This window comes from Plenodomus lingam (genome assembly GCF_022343315.1).
Source record: "Plenodomus lingam strain CAN1 chromosome Unknown contig_9, whole genome shotgun sequence".
Lineage (NCBI taxonomy): Eukaryota > Fungi > Ascomycota > Dothideomycetes > Pleosporales > Leptosphaeriaceae > Plenodomus > Plenodomus lingam.
In genome coordinates, this window is record NW_027093973.1 from 999,574 (window position 1) to 1,021,148 (window position 21,575).

The following is a 21,575-nucleotide window of genomic DNA, read 5'->3' on the forward strand; positions in this document are numbered from 1 at the left end:
TTTCCCCTCGACGCGCTCCTTGCCAACCTCTCAGAAACCTCCCAGTTCAATCAGCAATCCAGTCACAATCATCAGCCCTCCCATCAAGATCTTCCCAGGCGTCCACTTCCATGTCCCCCAAGATCTCATTGTTTCCTCTCAGCCACTGCCACAGCAACAGCGCACTCGCTGTCCTTGCGATCAACAGTCCGTCGCTCCACGCAGAGACCTCTTCGTCTGTGTACATGAGTATACCGTCCAGCTCTGTGACATGGTGACGCATACGGTCACGGACGCCGTGTGTCGAGAAGCCATTCGGGTGGGTTGGCGGAAATAGCAAGAGCGTTGGCCAGACGTTTGGCATCAGGGGCCGACGGTAGGCTGTTGCTGGTGCTTCCAGGATCCCTATGTCGTTCCTACAATTTTCATTTACCACTGGCACGCTCCCAGGTATATCTGGCTCCGGCTCCGGCTCCGGCTCTGGGGCTGGGGCTGGAGTCGCATCAACGGCAGAAGGAGGAGGAAGAGGAGGAGCAACGGAATTAACAACGACCGGATACCTCTTATGATCCTTCCCATGTCCGATCCCATGCATCTTCCACGCAAGCAGCATATCATACCGCAACACCAATCGTATAGCAAGATGTTTCTTCCGATCATATAATCGCGCCATCACTGCTCGGTTCTCAGCGATCTGCTCGGGAAGCAAGGTCCGCGTCACCAGGAACAATAACTCCTCTGTCAAAATATGCCCAGTCTGCATACTCAATTCATCAGCGATATCGTCTCTAGAGCCGCCCGTCGACAAACGAGGCTCAACGGAACAGACCGGCCGATGCCGAAAAAGCAAGCGTATGAGATTACACCAATTCGTTTTTGTGTCCACCTCTTTCAACATCGTATTAACAATTCGCTGCACCCCATGCCCTCCAACCCACAGCTTTGCCCACTCTTGGATCGCGTCTAGACTTGCCTCAAGCGTGCCTGCAAATGGGGTTGGCACAGTGGGTTGCAAAGTCCAGTAGCCGGGGAGTTTGAAGACCGTACGTTTGGCCTCGGGTGGGTTATCGAAGAGGTCGGCGGCGCTGGTACGTGAGCGAGGTGGGGGGTTGGTATGTGGTGTGGTTGTGGGTGAGGCGCGTGGTGTGACGTAGGGAGATGCTGAGAAGGCGGATTCAGAAATGAGGGAGTGTGCGGTGGAGTTTGTACGGGAGGCACGATTTGTGGGAGCAAAAAAGCGGTTGTTGGGGGCGGGCGTCATCTTGAGTAGTGAGAATAGGCTGGAGATGGTGGGTCGTGTACAAGTGAGATTGTGTTGTGAGAAGGTAATAGTGCAGTGGTGCAAATGAAGACGGCGAGCTTGCATGTTGAACTGTCGTTCTGTTTAAGTGAAAGTGACGCATCCAGCGTTTGCGATGTCATGGGTGCGGAGGTGTAAGGTGAAGCTGGAGATGGCGGTGGAGTAGGGTGGAAGTGAAAGTGAAAGTAAGAGTCGATCCCTCAGGGCAATGATACTAGAGATAACAAAAACTAGTAGACGTAACAATAGATTACTCATAAAAAAAGTCTCACTCTCTACTATCTTTCTCTTTCTCTATTACACACTTCTTAGACGTCAAGCCTGAAAAAAACGTAGCAAACATGACGTGTATGCGCTCTGTGCATTGAGCTCTTTCATCATCAAGAAGTGAACAGTAGTTCAATCATAACACGTAGATCTATACAAATTGAGGCGCAAGCAGATCCATGTCTCTCCAGCTTCCGAAGTTTAGAAGACCCTAATGATGCTTACTTTGAATTATGTAGATACTCGTGAAGGCATGATCATGTTCATTATGAAACAACATTGCTGTTTTCGTTTACTGGAACAGAAAATTACTCCAGCTATGACGTATCAGATAATCAATTCATTGAAGACATAAAACCGATTTAGCGACTTATTTTCGTGGTTCATATTCTTAATGAAAGAATAGCCGCGTAGCTTGAATTTTAAGTATTTCGAAAAGAATGCTATCACCATAGATTTGCCATTGATAGAAGGTTATCCAGGAAGCTGACTTAAAAATCAGCTGGTATATTAAATATGGCATCCAAAATTTGAGCACCCTATGTGTACTCATTGCATTTTCTGACTATGTCAAGGTCTGACCAATGTGAGAGCGACAGGGCAAATCCTTTCATCGTCTAAGAATGTGCATGTATGAAGGCGACCTGTAACTTCGTTTCAAGAGTAGCATATCGCCCCCAAAGCTTCAGGAGTGCCCATCATATGTGTTAGCCTTCTTTCATAGAAAATGGCATGCGTAAAATGCTCGAAGACAGGATGAGATCCAAGTATATATCATTACCCACTTTCAAACGCTCTTCTTCCTCATCGCGACATCACTTGTACCTCTGAAAACACTGAAATATTGTTGGGAGAGATAGATGAGCAAGTCACTGGTTTCGAAATTATACAATCAACAGAATGTGGTGACTGTTCAGAAACCTCGAACTCATGGTCATGGGCCTTGTTATCCTTGCCCAGAAATAAAATACACATGATATTTGAGTGCATGGAACATAAAACAGCCTCGGAGTACTTCTCTCACAACATTACGACGCACTCAGACATCTATCTAGCTTAAAACGAAATCGGAATAAAGTGGAATTAAATGTGAAGCTGATCAAGTTCATGATCTGCGGGTTCTGATCTGGAAGTGTCAAACACTGCTACATGTCATTGTCATCGCACTTAATGGAGCTAGATGTGAGATTTTGAGGACAACATATAAAAGCCCCTCTGACCTCGTCACGTACACTCCTACAATATACGAAAACGTCTGGGTCATTAACCAAAGATGAAGACCAATCTACCCATAACTCAGGGAACTGTCAAAAACGTTATTATCGCTGTTAAAAATGGATGAGTGAACTGCCACATTTTCTCGATCCAGACTTTGCGATTTTGCAACGATCAAGAGTCTTGCTATACTCGTCACAAAGCTACTGCCGACGCATATGGATATGAAGGATGATGTCCTGTGGTCCTCCTCGCTTGCCGCTTGCAAAATCCCTCGCGTCTACCGAACTGATTAATCGTTCTGGGAGGACACGCCTGTCTGCTTCGTTTCGAATATCGGGTACTTGTCTATGATGGATGGAAGAGCAACGCAGTCAACACCATGAGTATCTCCGCCCTACCCGCCATATTTTGAAGCGTTGCTATCTAGCGTAGTATGCATGGCCCATGCTGCCCTACGCGTTATTTCGAGCGAGTATATATACCCAACTCCTAACCATCTCTGTTCTCTCTTTAATATTCCTGCAGTTGAACAAATGTGCCATTTCTAGCGGCAAACAAAAGACAGAATGTGGAAACATTGTTCTCCGCTTAAAAAAAGCCCACTGCATTTCGGCCATGTCTTGTCCGATTTAGAAAAACTATCTACAATACTCTCACGTTTTGAACTGCTTGACAGAGTCAACATGAGCATCAAGACTGGATGCACGAGTACATGTTGCGACGCAACTGTTATGTTCCCTAGACCGGATATAGAGTAATAATTATCCATCGCTGCTCTTGTCTTGCCTTTACACCACAAGTCAACCACGCACTCTTCTTGTAAATGCAGTATTCTTAAAATCGCATGCGTGTGTTTGAATCCTAAAGCAACACTTTCCATGTTCACATCAGTGCTATATTTCTTTCAAACACTACAGAATGCTCCTACTTTTGGAATGCGAAAAATTCATGGATGATGCTTGCAGGAAACAATTTATGGGCGAATATATAACCCTCACTGTACTCTGCCCTTTAAAAAAAATTAACTTCCTTTACACTTACAAAATCTCCTAGTTTGCTAAAATTTCAAGCACCAGTCTTCCGGTAGCATGTGGGCCTGTTTCTGGAAAATCCCTTCATTGGCTCACCACAATCCTGCACCTCGACCTTTGTGCAGGCGGAAATGCAGATACTGTCACGTCTATTAAAAACAGACAATGCGAACAATATGTGAGGATCTGACTTGTGGGTATACAAAACGCCCCTCGCTATTCCACACACAAACACCTGCTTCAAAACTATATAATACCCCAATCTCCTAAAGTACTACGGGCTGGATAGCATTTGCATGCATGTATGAGTGGTTTCTCAAACAACGTACTATGTGCTTCATGACTTTGTTTTTCGCCCTTGTTCAAGGATAGATATGTACCTATGCTATAACCCTCAAAAGCTTATAAAGAGAGCATGACATGTCTTTGAGAATTGTGTTTGCAAGTGCCTAAAAAACTCTGCTGGGATCTTTGCACCGCCATTTCTATGTCTCCAGCACATCCATTCCACTTTTCAAAAACATCTGATCAAGAGGCAAAATGCGTGCATGTGTGGTTTTCAAACCAACATGCGGCAAAGCCCATGACCCCATCAACAGATTGTGTGCAAGAAATATGAGTTTTGGCGCTTTTTTGATCTCATAAGAATCTTTGGATCGGTTCCTATGCGTTAATCTGACTGATTCCAAGAACAGATAAAAATGTCATCCTTTAATTCTCCTACTTTAAAATAAACGACACTGCCTACAAGCATGTGTAAGACTGGGCTATGTGCGTGCGTCTGTCCCCACCGCAAAACTGCAGAAGAAGAAAATGATAGCTAATTTGTCTCGCATTTGTATTCATGCAAGTATAATTTGGAGTCTTCTTGGTCCTTGTATACTGCACGGCCTGATGTGTGGGGCGAGTCATAAGATCCCAACTTGCATACTTATCTAGACCATCTCCATATTCTCTCCCACAACCCGTCTTCCCTCTTCCCACCAAAAACGCCCCTAATTCATCCAAACATCAATAAAAACACAAGAATGGCTGCGTGCGTGCGCGTGTCTGTCTTTGAAAAAGCTACTACTTCAGCTACGTACAAACACAATCAGACTCACCTCGGGATTACATTTTCCAAAAAGCGTGATCCTACCTCTCATGAGATTCACTCGTAAGTTCAACACCACAAAGTCCCTTCGTTTCTCCCCCCTTCCCTCTTCTCCCTCCCCACCCCCTCCTCTTCCAAGCCCCCACTCACAGACAATCAAACTAAACGCCAAGCCAAATAACCCGCCCATGTCTTTCCCGCTTCTCTAACAGACACGATAAACACAGACAGCGGCACAGTATTTCTGAAATATTATAACTGAACTACCATACCTAGCACTCTTCGGTCTTTACTTCTCACCTCTCACTTCTTACTCCTGGTAAGGGCATGGGGGAGATGTGTACTAGACAATGCGAGCGCGAGAGCAAAGACCAGAACCAGAACTAACCCCGAGATTACCATGCTCTTATTCATACAAAACCATACCATACCACCCAGCCAACTATAATCTCTCATCTTCCACATCCAGATTCGCATCCACATCCACACAAACCCCCACCCTACTCCCCACACCCCATACCATGCATCTAGCGCAGCAAGTTCGTCCGGGTGCGGAATTCAAACCACCTGTCAATTGCCATTAAAACCACTGCTCTTTCAAACCGCAAACTTCACATTCACGGTGAACACAAACAACCAGAAACAAAAAAAGGCGAAGAAGAAACGCCAATTGCTTGTACTACTACTACAACCATGACAACAACGACAACAACAACTCCTACTACTATAACAACCACAACCACAACCTCCAAACCGCACCTTTCCAGCCTTTCCGCACCTCATTTGAACCACATCATTCGTCAAACCTGCACTGCCCACCTCATCTATTTCATCGTGATATCTTCGCGCCGTGCCTTTTGTCTTGCAGCAAAAGCCAAAAAAATAGAAAAAAATCCTGGCTCAGCGAGTGGTATTTCCGGGGTTTCCGGCTCATCTCAGACAAGTGGGGAAAGACAAGAGAAGGAGACGAGAAAGAAAAAGAAATAGCAAGAAAAGGAGCGGCGTGTGATGACAAAACCAAGTTCATGAGTTTCGATCCACTGCGCCGTTGAAAGAGTCACCGCTGTCCCATGCACAACAATATGTTTTTGTGGGTTGCAAAAGAAAGTTAAGCGAAACTGCTTTCCTTGGGCAGGCGTTTGAGCGCGGCTTCGACGTCCTTGTGATCCACCACTACGCCGCTTTCCGAACAGCGGGCTTTGGCGCGGAGCTCGGAGCAAAGATTGTCAATGTCAATGGTGCCGTCTTTGAAGTCTGGGCGACTCGACAGTTTATCCCTGGACCTTATTAGTGCGATGTTCGCAAATTGTATAGCGGCATATACGCACCAAATCTTGTGGCAGTTGAGCATGGCGCTCATGTCGTCTCCGGGTACCACCTCATCCTCGCCCTCTCGAGCCCGCTCCGACTCTTCCACTAGATTCGTCTTTTGCGTTGCTGGTGTATCGGCAAACTGGAATGGGCTACCATAGTCGACATTGAGGAAGGCATCGTTGAAGAAGCCACCGGTGAAATCGCCATCACCCACAATCGCAGTCTGGGTATCGCGATATTCGCCAAAAAGAGTCGGCTCAAATTGGCCGCCATTCTGATTGGCAAAGTAGTCAATGCTGGTGACAGGCGGGGTGGGCGACTTGGTGGACGCGGACAAAACTGCAGGAGAAGATTTGTCGTCAGATAGGGACATGGCACGTGGCACGGGATTACGAGTGTTGCCACAGGCCATATTGAGCTTTTCGCAGAAGGAGAGCTCACCTTCTTGGTTGCTGTGACAGACATAACCATCTGCTCCTGTGTCCGCTTGCTGGTTCGGCGAAGTATGGCTTGGTTCAGGTGAAGTTCCACATGAAGAGTCGTGGTTGGTAGGCGATGTGGACGCATTTGAAGGCGAGCCAGAATGGGTTGACGAGCCACTGTTGAATTGGAAGACACGAGAGGACTGTGAATGCGCAGAGCTGTCAGTACTGCTACGCGCAGGAGTAGCACTGGTAGAAGATGCTGGCTTGTTGGCTCCCCAGAATCCATTCAGACTGTTAGAACGCTGTACACCGGTCGTCGTTTGACCCGTATTTGGTGCGTTTGGACAGTTAGCGGTCGATCCATTGGTGTTGTTGGCCGGGCTGCTCGGTCCAGTGCTGTTGTGTCGGCCAGATGCGCTGGACGCAATCGAGCCATTTTTTGAGTTGGATAGGGAATTGTTATCCAGTAATTGGGCGGCGGGAAGGCCGCCAAATCGTGGGAAATCAAAGGAAAAGTTGCTATTGTTACCGGCGCTATTACTCAGATGAGAACTGAAGCCTGAAGCTAGCGGTGGTGTGCGGTTCAGTCCGGTGCTGTTGAGAGACAGACGCTTTCGGTATTCGCGAAGCTCCATCTGCAGCCGCTGAACCTGGGCACGCAGCAGACCGTTCTCATGGTTGGTGGCGTCTGAAGCCTTTTCGAGTTCGTTGACCTTGGTCTCGAGGTCCTTTAGGTGCTTCTCCTTGCGCTCTCGAAATGCTCGTTGCGCTGCCCTGTTCTGAGCTTTGCGCTTCTAGTGGCAGGTTAGTAGAAGACACTGGGCATACCGCTGGGAACCACCTACTGTTGTTGGCTCTGATGTCAGTGGCTTGCGGCCAGGTTTCTTTGCTTGCTTGTCTTCGCCTTCACGACGCTTGCCGCCCCCTTCCTCACCGTCTTCGTCGTCATCGTCTGGACTCTTGCGCTTGTCGTTGGATTCAGCTGGCGTATCGCCAGGCAGTGCGCCAATCATGATGCCATTGCTGTCTGCTCCGTCGAAATCAAATGTGTTTTCGCCGTCGAGGTAATCTACGAAAGGAGTATCGTCGAGGCTGCCGTTGCTGAAAGCATGGGCGGATGTGGACTGTTCTCGAGAGGTGAAGTAGGCGGGGTCCAGCGTGTCGACTGGAAACTGGAACTGTGATGAGCCATGGGGCGGTTTGGAATCATCGAGGCCTGTTGCGAACATGTCGTTTGTGTTCTGGTTGTTGGTATTGGAGGCCAGCGCGGCGAGCAGCAAGTCTTGTTGCGACGAGTCGAGGTAGAAGGGCGCCCCGTTCTGGAAGTCGTTGGCGGTGCCTGCCATTGCAGAGTCTGGGTGTGGGCGGGATGCGGGGTGGGTGCCCAAGTCGGTGGTGAGAGGGGAGGGGTCAGCGGTGTCGGGCGTGGGGGTGGGTGGATGAGTGGGTGAGAGGGTGAGTGGGACAGTGGGTGGGTGTTGGATCGGGCGGTCAGGGTTCGGGTAGGGTTGGCGAGTGGCAGTCTTGAGGGACTTGGGTACTGATGCGGCGAAGGTGGAATATCAGCGTCTTGGTAGTGGAGGGCTGTTGTTCGCACACTACAATACTGTGTAGGCACTGTGACGTACGGTTGACAGCGATCTGGCGAGGTGGAGCAGCGGGTGCCTTGCGCTCGGCCGCGTGTCACTGTAGATGACGCACCGACGACGGCAAAAAGGTCTATCTCGCACAGCGGATGTGGGCGGAGAACAGCCGACCAGACACGGGAGGGGTGGCTGTCGGACGAGGGCGGTGGCGGCGGGGTGGGGTGCCTCTATGGCGGGCGCAAAACTCACAAGTCAGCGGCCAGTGGTAAGGCGAGGGTGTTCACAGGTGGTTCAGCGGTTTCGGAGAAAAAAATGCAAGAGAGTGGGTGGTGGTGGTGGAGGGACGGTGTTGCCCGCTGTGTGTGGTTCCAGCCAGATTGACTTGGTTTGAGGGCTACGGGCAACGGGGCTGGGGGGCTACGGGCTCCGGGCAACGGGCAACGGGCAACGGACCAGGTGCATGATACTCCTAGTACATACAAGTCTACGGGTGTATATTGTATTGTAGAGTAAGGGCACCTGGCTCTCGTCTCTCTGATCTGGGCGGCCCTTGGTGGCAATTGGTCCGGCCAGTTGGACGGCGGAATCTGGCCTTGGAGCTTGTCAGAATGCGGTAGAGGAGACCAACGAGTTTTGCAGGCGTCGACGACAGTGATAGGGCGACTGGGTAGGTGAAGAGGGCCGTGTGGATACGTTCTACCTAGTCGTTCTACTCTAGAGTATAGTTGTCCTTGGTCGCCCTATAGTTGTCCTCGTCGTCCAGGTGCCCGTGTGTCTTGTTCGAGGGGCATCATGGCCGGCGACAAGGCGCGGGGCAACGAGCTTATCAATCAAAGAAAGCCCTCGAATATGACGCCAAGCCGATGTCTGTGCCTGGCCTGGCCAACAGGGGCCGCACCGTGTCCACCTTGGTCCGACGGCGGCCGTTCAGACAGGACAGTCTGAATGGATGGAATGGCTCCTCCGACGACACAGTGGCAGCAGCGCCATGACATGTTGCTACTGTACTCCAGGGGGGGATGAGTCGAATCTACTGTTGGAGTAGTACGTCCGATATGTATGGTACGCCTAGAGTATGGCCATCTGGCGAAACATGGACATGCATGAGTCAAAGCGCATGTTCGGAGTGGAATGCCTGTTGGAGAGCCCATCCAGAGGCGAGATGCCATCTCTCTCGTCAATCTAGTAGTAGTAGTAGTAGTAGTAGTAGTAGTAGTAGTAGTACAAGCAGGTATTGCATTTGCTTGTGAGGCTAACACGTGACGGCTGTTGCCACCAATTACCTGGCCAGCCAGGTGGATAAAAGTCCACGCCCATTTACTACACAGTACCTAGTACCTACTGTACACTAGTACCTAGGAACTATGTAGTCCTACTACACAGACTATCTACCTACCAAAGTCTCTCAGCCTCTTCACGTGCAGCACTGCGGCACTGAGGCTCGGCATTGGCCTCATGAATAGATGCCTATTTGTGATGGACAGATGGTATGGCGTCCTACGTACAGTATAATCAATAATTACAGTATCACACAAGGTGTTAGTACACAGTACTCGAAGATGTTGTAACTCCTGTACTGTACTGTACTGTTCTGTTCTGTTTCTGTTACTATTCGATCTGTTACTTTCTGGCTCCTCCACAACCTCACCCGGGTCCAGGATATGGCCCTCTTGGCACGCTAACGTTTAGAAGGACGTGACTGCCCTTCCTTGCAGCCACTGATCAATCGACCCGACTGACGGCGAGTTCCAACTACCAAGAAAAACATACTTGGGCTGTTTACCACTGACAACAACAACATCCCCACCACTTCAACCCCCACAGCCCTCGACGACCAGGCGCCATGGCGGACGAAATCAAACAGACGAAGATCGCAATCAACCAAAAGAAACAGGCGATCGCCCAAGAGGAGGCGACGCGCAATGAATGGGTCAAGGAACTAGCCGAGCTGGAGAAGCTGTATGAAGCCACGGGCAACAAGGAAATCGAGGCCATGCGCCCAGAAATGCAAGGCTACATCACCACCCAAGATGCCATCCTCAAAACCCTCCGCTCAGAACTCGCCGCGCTCGAGTCCCAGCTGCCGCAAGCACCCCAAGCCGATGGGCCCAAGTTCGACCCCGAGAAGCATCCTTTGCTCAGGAAGACAGTCGAGAAGCAGGAGCCTGAGAAGAATCACGTATTCAGTACGGGGGACATGTGCGAGGCGCAGTGGTCAGACAAGTCGTGGTACAAGGCCAAGATTCAGAGCATCCTCGGATCTGTCTCTGCGCCCAAGTATCTCGTGCGCTTCATCGAGTACGATGATACGCTGACCGTCGACCGCGCCGCCGTACGCCCTCTGCCTAGCAAGCGCAAGCGCGAGCCAGAGACTGCACAAGCTCCTCCCCTGGCTGCCTCCGTCACCTCGACTCCCCATGTCATATCGGGGCCCGCCAGTATCAACCCCAACGCACAGAACGGGAAGAACAAGGCCACAACAAACGATGCCGACATCAAGCCGGCGAGCCGTGTCCCCAACAAGGGCATCCTCAAGAAGAGAGCCAGCGCCTGGAATGACTTCCAGGCCAAGGCCAGTAAGAAGGGCATCACGAAGAAGGACTCCATGTTCCGCACTAGCACTGAGGCCGGCAGTCGGGGTAAGTTGCATTCCTCATATCTAAACAGCGCATACTGATAGGAAGCAGTGGGCTTCACTGGCTCTGGCAAGGGCATGACCGAGACCCATAAACGTCTACGCTACGACCACAAGGCCGATGCAGAGCTGGACCCAGAAGAACATCCAGACACTATTCCCTCGCAGCCTTCCCACCCTCGCAAGCGCATCTGAGTATGCGTATTGCGCACTCTGAACACTCTCTTAGTAAGTGAACGAGGAATAGCGACCATTGCAGTCTAGGTTCTTTGGCTTACGTTGCCCTTGGGCCAACTTTAGACTAGGCATACTCGTGACGGCTTGGTTCTGTAGACTTTCATCTACACGAGAAGACCTACGCACAGCTCATCAGCTTTGCAGTAATGGATCCGAGGCTGACTTGTTTCTAGCCCTTGATACGACATCTCCTTCTGACGCCATACGATTGTGCATACGAATTGAGCACACACCCTTGCATACATCTGGCGTTAAGGCGTTCATCTGTTGCTGTCAAACATTTCGTTTCTTCGCCGCAAAAACCTTTGACGGCTGGTACGAATCTCATTGACTAACGAGAGTCTACATATCTTCAGGTAAGACCTTACCCTGTAGATAGTTTGCGCAAGGTACATGAGCTCTGCCACTCGTGTACATACCATAGATTCAGGAAACAGCCCCGTTGGCGAATTGCACCAGGGGAGTATGTATATTCTCAATGAAAGATGATATACAAATCCAGAATCAACATTCGAATACCTATTGTATGCTGTGACGCTTGATGATGCAGTCTTGCATAAGAGCCTTCTACGAGTCCAACATGGGTCCTACTGTGGGTGGTAGGTTACATGTGTAGTGCGAGGTAGTCTATGCGTGCACGAGGTTTCGTGCTTTGTCTGCCCCACGTCCAGCGAACCCTGCATCGCCGCGGTACATGGGCCCCCTCTCCCCCCCGACCTCACCCCACGCCTCAAGCCTTAGCACTTGCGTCGCGAGCCACAAATACGAGGCGCAAGGCATGTCGGAGCTGTGTGCAAGGTGCAGTGACTTGGAGAACGCGTTCTCATCATGGAAGCGGATTGGGACGAGGTACATGACCACCACAACGCTGCCTGACGCGTTACCAACTTCACCCTCCCTCAACCTGAAGGCAGTATCAAGCATGAGTGCACCGTGACTGACCCTGTTCAGCTAGCCATCGCTCAGCTGCCTCCGCCTGGACCGCATCATGCTGCTGTCCCCATATCCACCTTCGCTTTCGACACGACCCAAGAGCTGTTGTGGACCGGCAACAACCATGTGAGACCTTTTTCCTTATTGCGCCTCAGTGTCTACCATGTATCCTGACGCATGAACGAAACACAGGGTCGAGTCACGTCTTTCTACGGGCCTCATCTTGAGCGCTATACGTCGTACCGCGGACATACTCTCGCCGACGGTCCCGTGAAGCAGTTCCTCTTCACAGAAAAGGGCATTCTATCGATATCCAAGCAGAGCGTCCACTACTCCCATCGACGGGGACTTACACAATGGCATCTCACGTATGTCGTCACACTAGTCCTGGCATAATCATACACTTCTCAGCAGCTACTGATCGTAGCTTGTAGGAGTTCCGACTTCGTCGACCTCAAATGCATGAACTTCACCTCTAAGGGCACACGCGAAATACTCGTTGCAGGATGTCAGGAGCGCATGTTCAAAGTGGACGTAGAAAAGGGCATCATCACAGATACTGTGAGCATGGACCACATCTATAATCTGGCAAGACTGACGTGTTGCAGGTACTTGCGGAAGCCCAATACACCATCATGAAGCGTGCCGGTCAATATCTCTGCGCTGCGACAAAGACTGGCGGTATCCATATTCTCGATTCAGGCTCCCTGTCAGTAATCAAAGTATTCGAAGGACATACTGGCAGCATCAGCGACATGGACGCAAAGGGTGACTTTCTCGCAACCTGCGGCTGGTCTCCAAGACAACAATACGCTTACATGCTCGATCCTTTTACCAACGTTTTCTCCCTGAAGACACTGAAGCAGCTTCCTCCGATCCCATTCCACACTGGCGCAGCCTTTGTACGAATGCACCCTCGCATGTCGACTACTGCTTTCATAGCTTCACAAAACGGCCAGATGCACGTCATTGATTTGATGAACCCCGATGCCGCCGTCCCCCGCCAAATCAACCTATACGATTCATATTTGGCAGGTTTCGAGATGGCACCATCTGGTGAAGCTTTTGCCCTGGCAGACTCAAATTCTCATATTCACCTTTGGGGCTCCCCTTCCAAAGTGCACTTTCCGGAGTATAGTAATCCAACTGAGACTGCAGATCATCCTATACCTCCTCCAGCAATGGACTGGAGCTTAGACACGTAAGCTGGGCCAATTCTTACTTCAACTCTATCTCACACATCACAGTCCTTTAAACACAGTCGGCATGCCCTACTATAAAGAGCAATTACTCTCAAGCTGGCCAAGTCATATGGTCTTCGAAGTCGGTGCTCCGCCGGTCAAAATCGACAGCGCAATCCTCAGCAGTATGACTCGTGCGGATATTGGTTTCTTTGCGAAGAACCCTCGAACAAAACGAAGGAATCAGGTGGAGGTCACCCGACTTGGCGATCGTGTTCTCGACTCCCTCACAGCACCAAAGTTCCTGAGCGAAAAGAGTCGAGCCTCGCAGTCAGTCGTTGAACCCGACTCTAAAACCGCGGAGACCATGGAGACCTTGACAGATCTCCATCTAGATGATGTGACACGGAAAGATGTTCCTGCAATGTATGGCAACGTCGAGATCAAGTACAGCAAATTCGGTGTTGATGACTTTGATTTTGCGTATGTTCTCACTTTGATGTTGAACAAAGGATATCGCTGACTGAGACAGTTACTATAATCAAACCCCTTACTCTGGGCTGGAAACTCACATCACCAATTCATATGCCAACCCACTACTACAACTTCTTCGTTTCACGCCTTTGATACGTAATCTTGCGCTACAACACACCGCCTCGCCGTGCCTCTTCGAATCCTGCCTATTATGCGAACTGGGCTTCCTCATAGACATGCTGGAGAAAGCTGCTGGGCTCAATTGCCAAGCCTCCAACTTCCTCAAGACCTTTAGCGGGCTATCAAATGCGGTGTCGCTCAATCTACTTGAAGAATTTGCACCCAATGTCGCACTTACCAACATGATCCAGAATTTAAATCGTTTCCTCTTGGACAAGGTATCTGAAGAGTTTAGGCAGATGTTGCCAGGACAGCCTGGACCATCAGCAATGGACCAAGTACTAGAGACACAGGCAAGAGCGAGTATGCGGTGTGCTCAATGTGCCAATGAGACTATTCGCGGAGGTAAGAACTTCGTTTCTGAGCTCGTATACCCTGCCAAACACGTCATGAAAAATACCCGGATACCACGCCCGACATTCTCGCAAATCCTGAAAGCCAGCGTGGAGCGACAGGATCAGACTAGAGGATGGTGCACAAAATGCAATCGCTATCAACAGATGGTGCAAAGGAAGACTATACAGTCTGTCCCTGGCGTCCTAATGCTCAACGCAGCGATCCAGAGTCATGAGGCGAAGTTATTGTGGGCTATCCCGAATTGGCTACCACAAGAGATTGGTATTATAGTAGATCAGGGCCAGTTCTACTGCTTCGAGGGCCAGGATCTCAAGCTGCACCTGCAGCGCGGTGTGTTCGACATCATGGTATATGAGCTTATCGGAGTAGTTGCAGACATCAACAGCGGCGAACACCAAAAGCCTCATCTTGTGGCTACCATCAACACCGGGCCCTCTTCTCGCGAACCGGATGCGGAAGATAAATGGTATCTTTTCAATGACTTCTTGGTAAGACCGATACCGAAAGAGGAAGCACTGCGTTTTGAACCAAGCTGGAAGCTCCCCTCGGTCTTGAACTTCCAGCTCAAAGCTGCGCGAAACAAGATTGACGACTCCTGGAAGCAAAGTCTCGACACTTCCATTCTCTATCGCTGGTGGTCCTCCAACCCACCACCCCCAGAAGATAAATTTAAGCTCCTCCAACCTTCCACTGAAGCCCCATGCCCCGGATACCCCGTAGCTATTGATGCAGAGTTCATCCGTCTCCAAGCGGAAGAGATTGAGATGAAGGCAGACGGTACCCGCCAAACGATCCGACCGGACCGCAAAGGCCTCGCCCGTGTCTCTGTATGTCGAGGCTCTGGTGAACATGCCGGGCTCCCTTTTATCGACGACTATATTGCCGTCACTGAACAGGTTGTCGATTACCTCACGGAATGGTCCGGTATATCCCCTGGCGACCTCAATCGCGAAACCTCGCCTTACGCTCCAGTAAGCCTGAAACATGCCTACAAGAAACTTTGGCTCCTCCTCAATCTCGGCTGTGTATTTGTCGGTCACTCTCTAGCCAATGATTTCCGTACCATCAATATCCACGTTCCAAAGTCCCAGGTTGTGGATACCTCAAACCTCTTCTTCAAACCAGACTTCAAGCGTAAACTCAACCTCAAGTTTTTGGCCTGGTGTGTGTTGAAGGAGAGTATTCAGCAGGACACACACGATAGTATCGAGGACGCGACGACGGCGTTGAAGCTATGGCGGAAATACGAAGAGTTTGTGGATGCGGGCGTGTTGGAGCAGATGCTGAATGATATCTACGCAAGGGGCAGCCAGGTGAAGTTCAAGGCGCCTGGAAGCGCGGACAAGGCCGTGGGAAACGGACATCGTGCAAGTGGAAGTGGGAGTGGCAGTGGCAGTGGTGTTAGGATGGACACGCCAGACTCGGTGGGTGGGTTGACGACGCCGAAGAAGGGGAGTACGTTTGGTGGAGTGGGGTTTCGAAGTCCGATGAGGAGGTCTTGAAGGGTTGTGCTTTGTTCTTATGGGTGTCTGTGGCGGTTGTGGGTGTTGCTCAAGGCAGAGGAGGTGATGTGGGAGATGTTTGTCCTGGTGATGTATTAAGATATAAAAAAAGCCATATTCTAGTCATGTAGGTATCAATATATGCAAAATTACATGTCAATCCGTTTTCAACGCAGGACATATCAACGGTCGTCCTGTCAAGTGCTGCCCGCATCATTGGCATTCGGGCCCAAATACTTCTATGTTCATCATCAAAGCTTTACCTACCACATGTAATAATAACCTAATCAATCGAAAGTCCCCCCCAAATGCCGTCATATTGGTTCCTGACGATCAATGCCGATCCTCGTCCCATGCATTGTCAAAGACTGGCCCGTGCGCAAAATTCCTGGTGATGTCAACGTTGACATCCACCGAGCCAGTTACCCCATCAGACCTCACAACTTGAAGCATGAGCACGCAAATACCTGTCAGACTGATGCGATCAGTACAGCGGCGCGGATTGCAATGGCAAAGGCCGCTTGGGGGTTGTGTATCGCGCATACCGGCTGTAGGTATGGGGGGAGGGCTTCGTAGCCTTTCTACCACTGCATCTCGTGCCCTCTGCACCACCGCGCCTCGCACACATGACATTCATTCAGCACAACACACACATTCCACCGTCGATGAAACAGAAGTCTCCCACTTCAATGCGTTGGCGTCGAGTTGGTGGGATCCGCATGGTCCTTCGAGATTGCTACATCTCATGAATCCACTGAGGCATGAGTTTATTGCTCGGTGTCGGGCCGCTGGTGGTGGTGATGGAGGAAGAGGAGGAGAAGCTCAAACACAAGGGCCAGGAAAAGGAGATACTCAAAGTCCAAAACTACGCTACCTAGACATTGGCTGCGGCGGCGGTATCTTCGCCGAAAGCGCAGCACGCCTCCCAACTACCTCCTCTGTCCTAGCCATCGACCCTACACCAGGCGTCCTCGCAATCGCCTCAGCCCACAAACGCCGCGATCCAACTCTCATGCAACCGGGTCGCCTTACCTACCTCAACACTTCCATCGAGGATCTCACTCCACCGGGCACCTCCACCTCTCCATCCTTCGACATCGTCACCCTCTTCGAAGTCCTCGAACACGTACACGCCCCCGGACCCTTTCTCTCACACGTCTTACCGCACGTCAAGCCGGGGGGCTGGCTCGTGCTCAGCACGATTGCGCGCACGTGGACCAGCTGGCTGGTGACGAATGTGTTGGCCGAAGATGTGCTGGGCGTGGTGCCCAAGGGTACGCATGAGTGGGCCAAGTATGTGAATGAGGCGGAGCTGAGGGACTGGTTTGCAGGGCAGCAGGGGTGGGGAGACGTCAGGGTTATGGGCGTCGTGTATGTGCCGGGCGTGGGGTGGAGGGAGGTACAGGGGGGAGAGGCGTGGGGGAATTATTTTTTGGGCGTTAGGAGGGTGGCGTGAGGAGTGGTGTGTGATATAGATGGGGGGACGGAGGGATGAAGATAGATTGTTCAGTTTTTTTGGTGTGTAGAGATGTGCATGTATATGTGTATATGGTAGATGATATTCCAAGTAAGTGAGATACCCGGCTAATATACTATAACGCGATAATCTATACAAACACAACGACTCCCCCTTCTTTCGCGAAGATTCTAACATGCTATACCCTGTACACACTGTACTATACACACGCCATATACTCTCCCAGCTCTCCCAACCATAACTCCAGCCACAGAGTCCCCTTATATTCCAACACCCCCCCATCTCCCACCATCCCTCTCAAGCCTTCCCCCCAGCCCCCGCCGCCTCCTCCACCACGGGCAAATTCCCCTTTCCCCCCCTCTCATCCTTTTTCGCTGCTTTCTTCCCCTTGCCCACGCTCTTCCCTGCCTCCGCGTCCAACACATCGTACCCGCCCCCGAGCTTCCACGCGCGAAGGTAGTCGTCACCGGAGAAGTGAGCGGGATAGGGCGAGGGCGCGGCCGTGCGTGTTGCGGAGCGCTGGGTCGTGGGGATTGTGCGCGATACGAAGGGGGTTAGCTGGGGGGCGGGGTTAGCTTGGGGCTTTGTTTGGGGGAGGACGGGGGAAGGAGGGCGGTGGGATGGGAGACGCAATGCTTTTATACATGTAGACAGCGCGATTGCGTCCCCCTCCTCCCAATCCGGAGAAAACATACCTCTGCATACTGTGTGCCTTGTACGGGAAATACGTAGGTTCTGATTTTACTCCAATCCGGGGCAAAGTTGCCGAATTTGTCGATTTTGCCGGTATTGCCTACGCGGTTGCCCTTGTAGTACTCTTTTCCGGCTTGCTTGGTGGAGAGGGGGAGGCGGCGGATCATTTTTTGGAGGGGTGAGGTTGGTTTGAACATTTTTGTGTTTGGGTTGGTTGGTTCTTTTTTCTTTATATCCCTTCTTTTTTAGATCGCTGTTGTAGGCGTTGATAGCGCCCGCCCTCTCCTTTAGTTTATGCAGTATACAATGCCGGCGACGTTTGCGCGTGTCGTCGGATTCGGGGATGGGAGCATGGTGGCCGTCTGGGCAGTGATTGCGGAGTTGTCGACGGAGGTGCTCAGAGCGCATGGTGTCACGTGCGCCAACACTTGCGAAAAAAAGTGCTAGTGGCCAAGAGTTCGAAGTTGCAACTTCACGCACACCTATACAACCAAGCAGCGCGCCAACATGCCTCCACGGATAGCACGCAGCTCCGTGCAAGGCAGTGCGCCTGCCAAATCTTCCAAGAAGCCGAACGCGCGAAACCCCAAAAAGGCGGCAAAGCGCGCCCTGGACGCCTTTGCTATCGCCCAGTACGAAAACCCCGAGAAAGTCAAGATTCGCAAGAATCGTCTTGGTGAGGCGGATCCGGCGTTTAACCGGAAGCGTGGGCGCGACGGCGACGAGGATGAGGATGACGAGGGGGACGAGGACGAGGAAGATGGCCCAAAACGGCGGAAACGAAGGAGTGGGAATGACAGCTTTGATGAGGGAAGCGACTCTGAAGGGAATACGTGGCAAATGGGTCATGTAGAGGATGATGACGACGAAGACATTGATTCCGACGAGGCGTTTGGTGAGAGCGATGAAGAGCGGTTTGAGGGGTATACGTTCCGTGGGAGTTCGACCATGAAAAAGGGACGGGAGGGCAAGGGGAAGAGGGAGATGGAGTTGGGTAGTGATGTTGATATGGAGGAGGAAGATAGCGCGGATGGTGAAGAGGAAGATGAAGATGATTTAGGGGAGGATGCTATTGATCTTGCGACGGCGTTGGATCAGTACGAGGAAGATGAGCGAGAGGAGAAGAGGGAAAGAGAGAAGAAGAGGAAAAAGAATTCGATGTTTGGTGATGGTGACAGCGATGACTCGCCAAGTGAAGGCGAGGATATCGGTGCAGATGGGGCGGACGATCTGACATCTGATGATGATGATGACGAGGAGGACGATGAGGAAAGGCAGGCACAGCTCAACGACCTCATCTCGTCCTTGGCAGCACAAGAGGAAAGCAAATCAAAGGGTCGATCAGCCGAAGTCCACGAATCTGCTGTCCCCGATGAATTTGGCGTCTCGCGCAAGGTCGATCTTCTCAGCCTCAAGCCTAAGGTCGCTGATGAAGAAAAGAAACGCGCCTTCAAGCTGCTTGCTGACGACAAGTCATCGAAGCGAAATGATATTGCTAGAAAGTTGGATGCACCGCTACCAAAGCGACAACAAGATAAGCTTAATAGGGCTGCTGCCAATGCCAAAGCCAACGAGACTCTCGAACGCTGGACAGACACCATCAAATCGAATCGCCGCGCCGAGCATCTCATCTTCCCGCTGCAGCACAAAGACCAAGGCGAGGCCATGGGCGAAAGAACTCTGATACCGACCACGACTTCCGCCCCGGCCAATGACCTTGAAAGTACCATCCAGTCCATCCTCCAAGAGAGCGGACTGTCCAATGGCAAGGAGGACGAAGAGGCCATCCAGAGGTGGGAAGAACTACAGACCAACAAGCTGCCCATCGAAGAGGTTATGAAGCGACGTGCTCAACTGCGGATGGAGCGCGAGCTCCTCTTCCGGGAAGAAGTACGTGCAAAACGTATCAAAAAGATCAAGAGTAAATCCTACCGTCGCGTGCACCGCAAGGAGCGAGAAAAGCTACTCGAGAAGGAACGACAGGGTCTCAAGGATGACGGTGTCGATATTTCTGAAGAAGAGCGCGAATACAACGATCGTCGAAGAGCTGAAGAGCGCATGGGCGCCAAACATCGCGAAAGCAAGTGGGCCAAAGGCATCAAGGCTACTGGCCGAGCGGGCTGGGATCAAGATGCCCTCGATGGTGTTACGGAGATGGCTAGGCGCAACGAGGAGCTCCGCCGTCGTGTTGAAGGCAAGACGGTTCGAGACGAAGACGATGAGGGCTCAGATGTTCCGAGTGCATACGACTCCTCGGATGATGATGAAGACCTCTCTGACGCTGAAGCTCTGAAAAAGTCGCTCAGCAAGATCAAGCAGAATCCCTTCTCGACTGACAAGTCGAAGCTGGGGCAAATGGCGTTTATGCAGAAAGCAGAGGCTTCGAAGCGTGCCCAGAATGACGAGGCGGAGGAAGCTTTGCGACGCGAGCTCGCTGGTGAAGAAAGTCAGAGTGAAGAAGACGAGAATGCTGCGCGTGCCGGACGTCGCAAGTATGGTCCTGGTGGTCAGGCTACTGCCCCTGCCATCCAAATCACTCGTGGCGAGTTTGAAGAGCACGAGTCTGGGGATGAAGAGGCGGCCACCACGAGGGCGAGGGAGGAGCAAGGAGATGATGGTCACGCTTCGGAGGGTGCTACGCGAAACGCCAAGGCTGCTACAGGTGGTCTTTCCAATGGCACTCGCAAAACACAGAAGGCCTCGGCGCCATCGACTGCGAGTAAGGAGACAGGAGACGTCAATCCATTTTTGTCAGTGATGAAGAAAGAGAAGAAACCTCAGAAAGGGTCGGATCAATCATCTGCCGTACAAGGGGATTCACAACCTTCTACTGCAAAGCCGGCCAAGGCTCAGCTAAAGTCCAAGGCGAAAGCCAAATCTCAAGCAAAGCCCAAATCAAGCAAGTCTGCGCAAGAAACCACAGTCGACGAGTTCCTTCAACAGCGCGTCACTGCCGCCGACGACGACGGCTGGGCGACCATTGTAGGAGGGCAAGAGGACGAAGAAGACCAAGATATGGACGATGCTGACCTTGATCTCGAAAGCCTCTACCGCAATCAAGCCCTCACCAGCAAGGGTTTCGCAGGCGACAACGTCGCTGCCGACTTTGCCCAAGAAAAACGCGCCACCATCGCCGAAGAAGCCTCGACCGAAACAGCCACCCATCTCCCCGGCTGGGGTTCCTGGACTGGCGATGCCCTGACGCCGACCCAAAAGAGGCGCAACCTGGGCGCCCTCACCATCACGAAGACCGACGGCATCGACGCCGCCAAACGCAAAGATCGGAAGTTAGACAGAGTCATTATCAACGAGAAGCGTGTGAAACCCAATGTGGCGTATATGGCTACGCAGCTGCCCTTTCCGTTTGAGACGAAGGAACAGTATGAGCGTAGTCTGAGACTGCCCAAGGGGAGGGAGTGGACTAGTAAGCGCGCGCACCAGGAGAGCACGAGGCCGAGGGTTGTGGTTAAGCAGGGGGTTGTGGCACCCATGAGGAAACCGTTGGTTTAAGGGTGGGAAGGGAGGAGATGTGATTTGGGGGTGGGGAAGTACGGGGTAAAAGTATGGCGTGGGATGGGTTTCATCAGTATGACTTGGAATTTGAAGGAGGGTTTTCGTCAATTTGATACGAAAGCCATGGCTCTGCATTCTTGTTTCTTTTGCGTGACACTTCGATGCTGCGAATGATGGAGA

The 21,575-nt window shown here is 51.4% G+C and overlaps 7 protein-coding genes across 7 annotated transcripts; 4 read left to right on the plus strand and 3 right to left on the minus strand.

Moving 5' to 3' along the window:
- Positions 1-46: 46 nt before the first annotated feature.
- Positions 47-1,240, minus strand: IAQ61_010861 (uncharacterized protein; the record flags this gene model as incomplete). Its single annotated transcript, XM_003834832.2, has 1 exon — positions 47-1,240. One exon carries the CDS (start codon positions 1,238-1,240, stop codon positions 47-49), a length of 1,194 nt encoding a protein of 397 aa, XP_003834880.2.
- Positions 1,241-5,996: 4,756 nt separating this feature from the next.
- Positions 5,997-8,675, minus strand: IAQ61_010862 (uncharacterized protein; the record flags this gene model as incomplete). Its single annotated transcript, XM_003834833.2, has 5 exons — positions 5,997-6,165; positions 6,217-7,421; positions 7,473-8,167; positions 8,256-8,268; positions 8,667-8,675. The coding sequence occupies 5 exons, from the start codon at positions 8,673-8,675 to the stop codon at positions 5,997-5,999; spliced, it is 2,091 nt and encodes a 696-aa protein (XP_003834881.2).
- A 905-nt stretch (positions 8,676-9,580) lies between these two features.
- IAQ61_010863 (uncharacterized protein) lies at positions 9,581-11,601 on the plus strand. Its single transcript, XM_003834835.2, has 3 exons — positions 9,581-10,852; positions 10,901-11,076; positions 11,149-11,601. The coding sequence occupies exons 1-2, from the start codon at positions 10,057-10,059 to the stop codon at positions 11,041-11,043; spliced, it is 939 nt and encodes a 312-aa protein (XP_003834883.1). The 5' UTR covers positions 9,581-10,056; the 3' UTR covers positions 11,044-11,076; positions 11,149-11,601.
- Positions 11,602-11,913: 312 nt separating this feature from the next.
- Positions 11,914-15,712, plus strand: PAN2 (poly(A)-specific ribonuclease; the record flags this gene model as incomplete). Its single annotated transcript, XM_003834836.1, has 7 exons — positions 11,914-11,934; positions 12,037-12,144; positions 12,211-12,386; positions 12,453-12,579; positions 12,627-13,219; positions 13,266-13,682; positions 13,732-15,712. 7 exons carry the CDS (start codon positions 11,914-11,916, stop codon positions 15,710-15,712), a joined length of 3,423 nt encoding a protein of 1,140 aa, XP_003834884.1.
- A 451-nt stretch (positions 15,713-16,163) lies between these two features.
- IAQ61_010865 (uncharacterized protein) lies at positions 16,164-17,168 on the plus strand (the record flags this gene model as incomplete). Its single annotated transcript, XM_066098960.1, has 1 exon — positions 16,164-17,168. One exon carries the CDS (start codon positions 16,164-16,166, stop codon positions 17,166-17,168), a length of 1,005 nt encoding a protein of 334 aa, XP_065951118.1.
- A 318-nt stretch (positions 17,169-17,486) lies between these two features.
- IAQ61_010866 (mitochondrial 54S ribosomal protein mL41) lies at positions 17,487-18,237 on the minus strand (the record flags this gene model as incomplete). Its single annotated transcript, XM_003834838.2, has 2 exons — positions 17,885-18,237; positions 17,487-17,747 (listed from the first exon to the last, which is right to left on the minus strand). Exons 1-2 carry the CDS (start codon positions 18,077-18,079, stop codon positions 17,487-17,489), a joined length of 456 nt encoding a protein of 151 aa, XP_003834886.1. The 5' UTR covers positions 18,080-18,237.
- Positions 18,238-18,389: 152 nt separating this feature from the next.
- IAQ61_010867 (uncharacterized protein) lies at positions 18,390-21,392 on the plus strand (the record flags this gene model as incomplete). The annotated part of the gene is made up of 1 exon (XM_003834840.2): positions 18,390-21,392. One exon carries the CDS (start codon positions 18,390-18,392, stop codon positions 21,390-21,392), a length of 3,003 nt encoding a protein of 1,000 aa, XP_003834888.2.
- Positions 21,393-21,575: the final 183 nt, after the last annotated feature.

Excerpts from the sequence above, each read along its gene's own strand:
- IAQ61_010863 (XM_003834835.2), top strand. The coding sequence starts at position 10,057 with ATGGCGGACGAAATCAAACAGACGAAGATCGCAATCAACCAAAAGAAA. Across the intron at positions 10,853-10,900 it reads CACTGAGGCCGGCAGTCGGG|TGGGCTTCACTGGCTCTGGC; the intron begins GTAAGTTGCATT and ends GATAGGAAGCAG.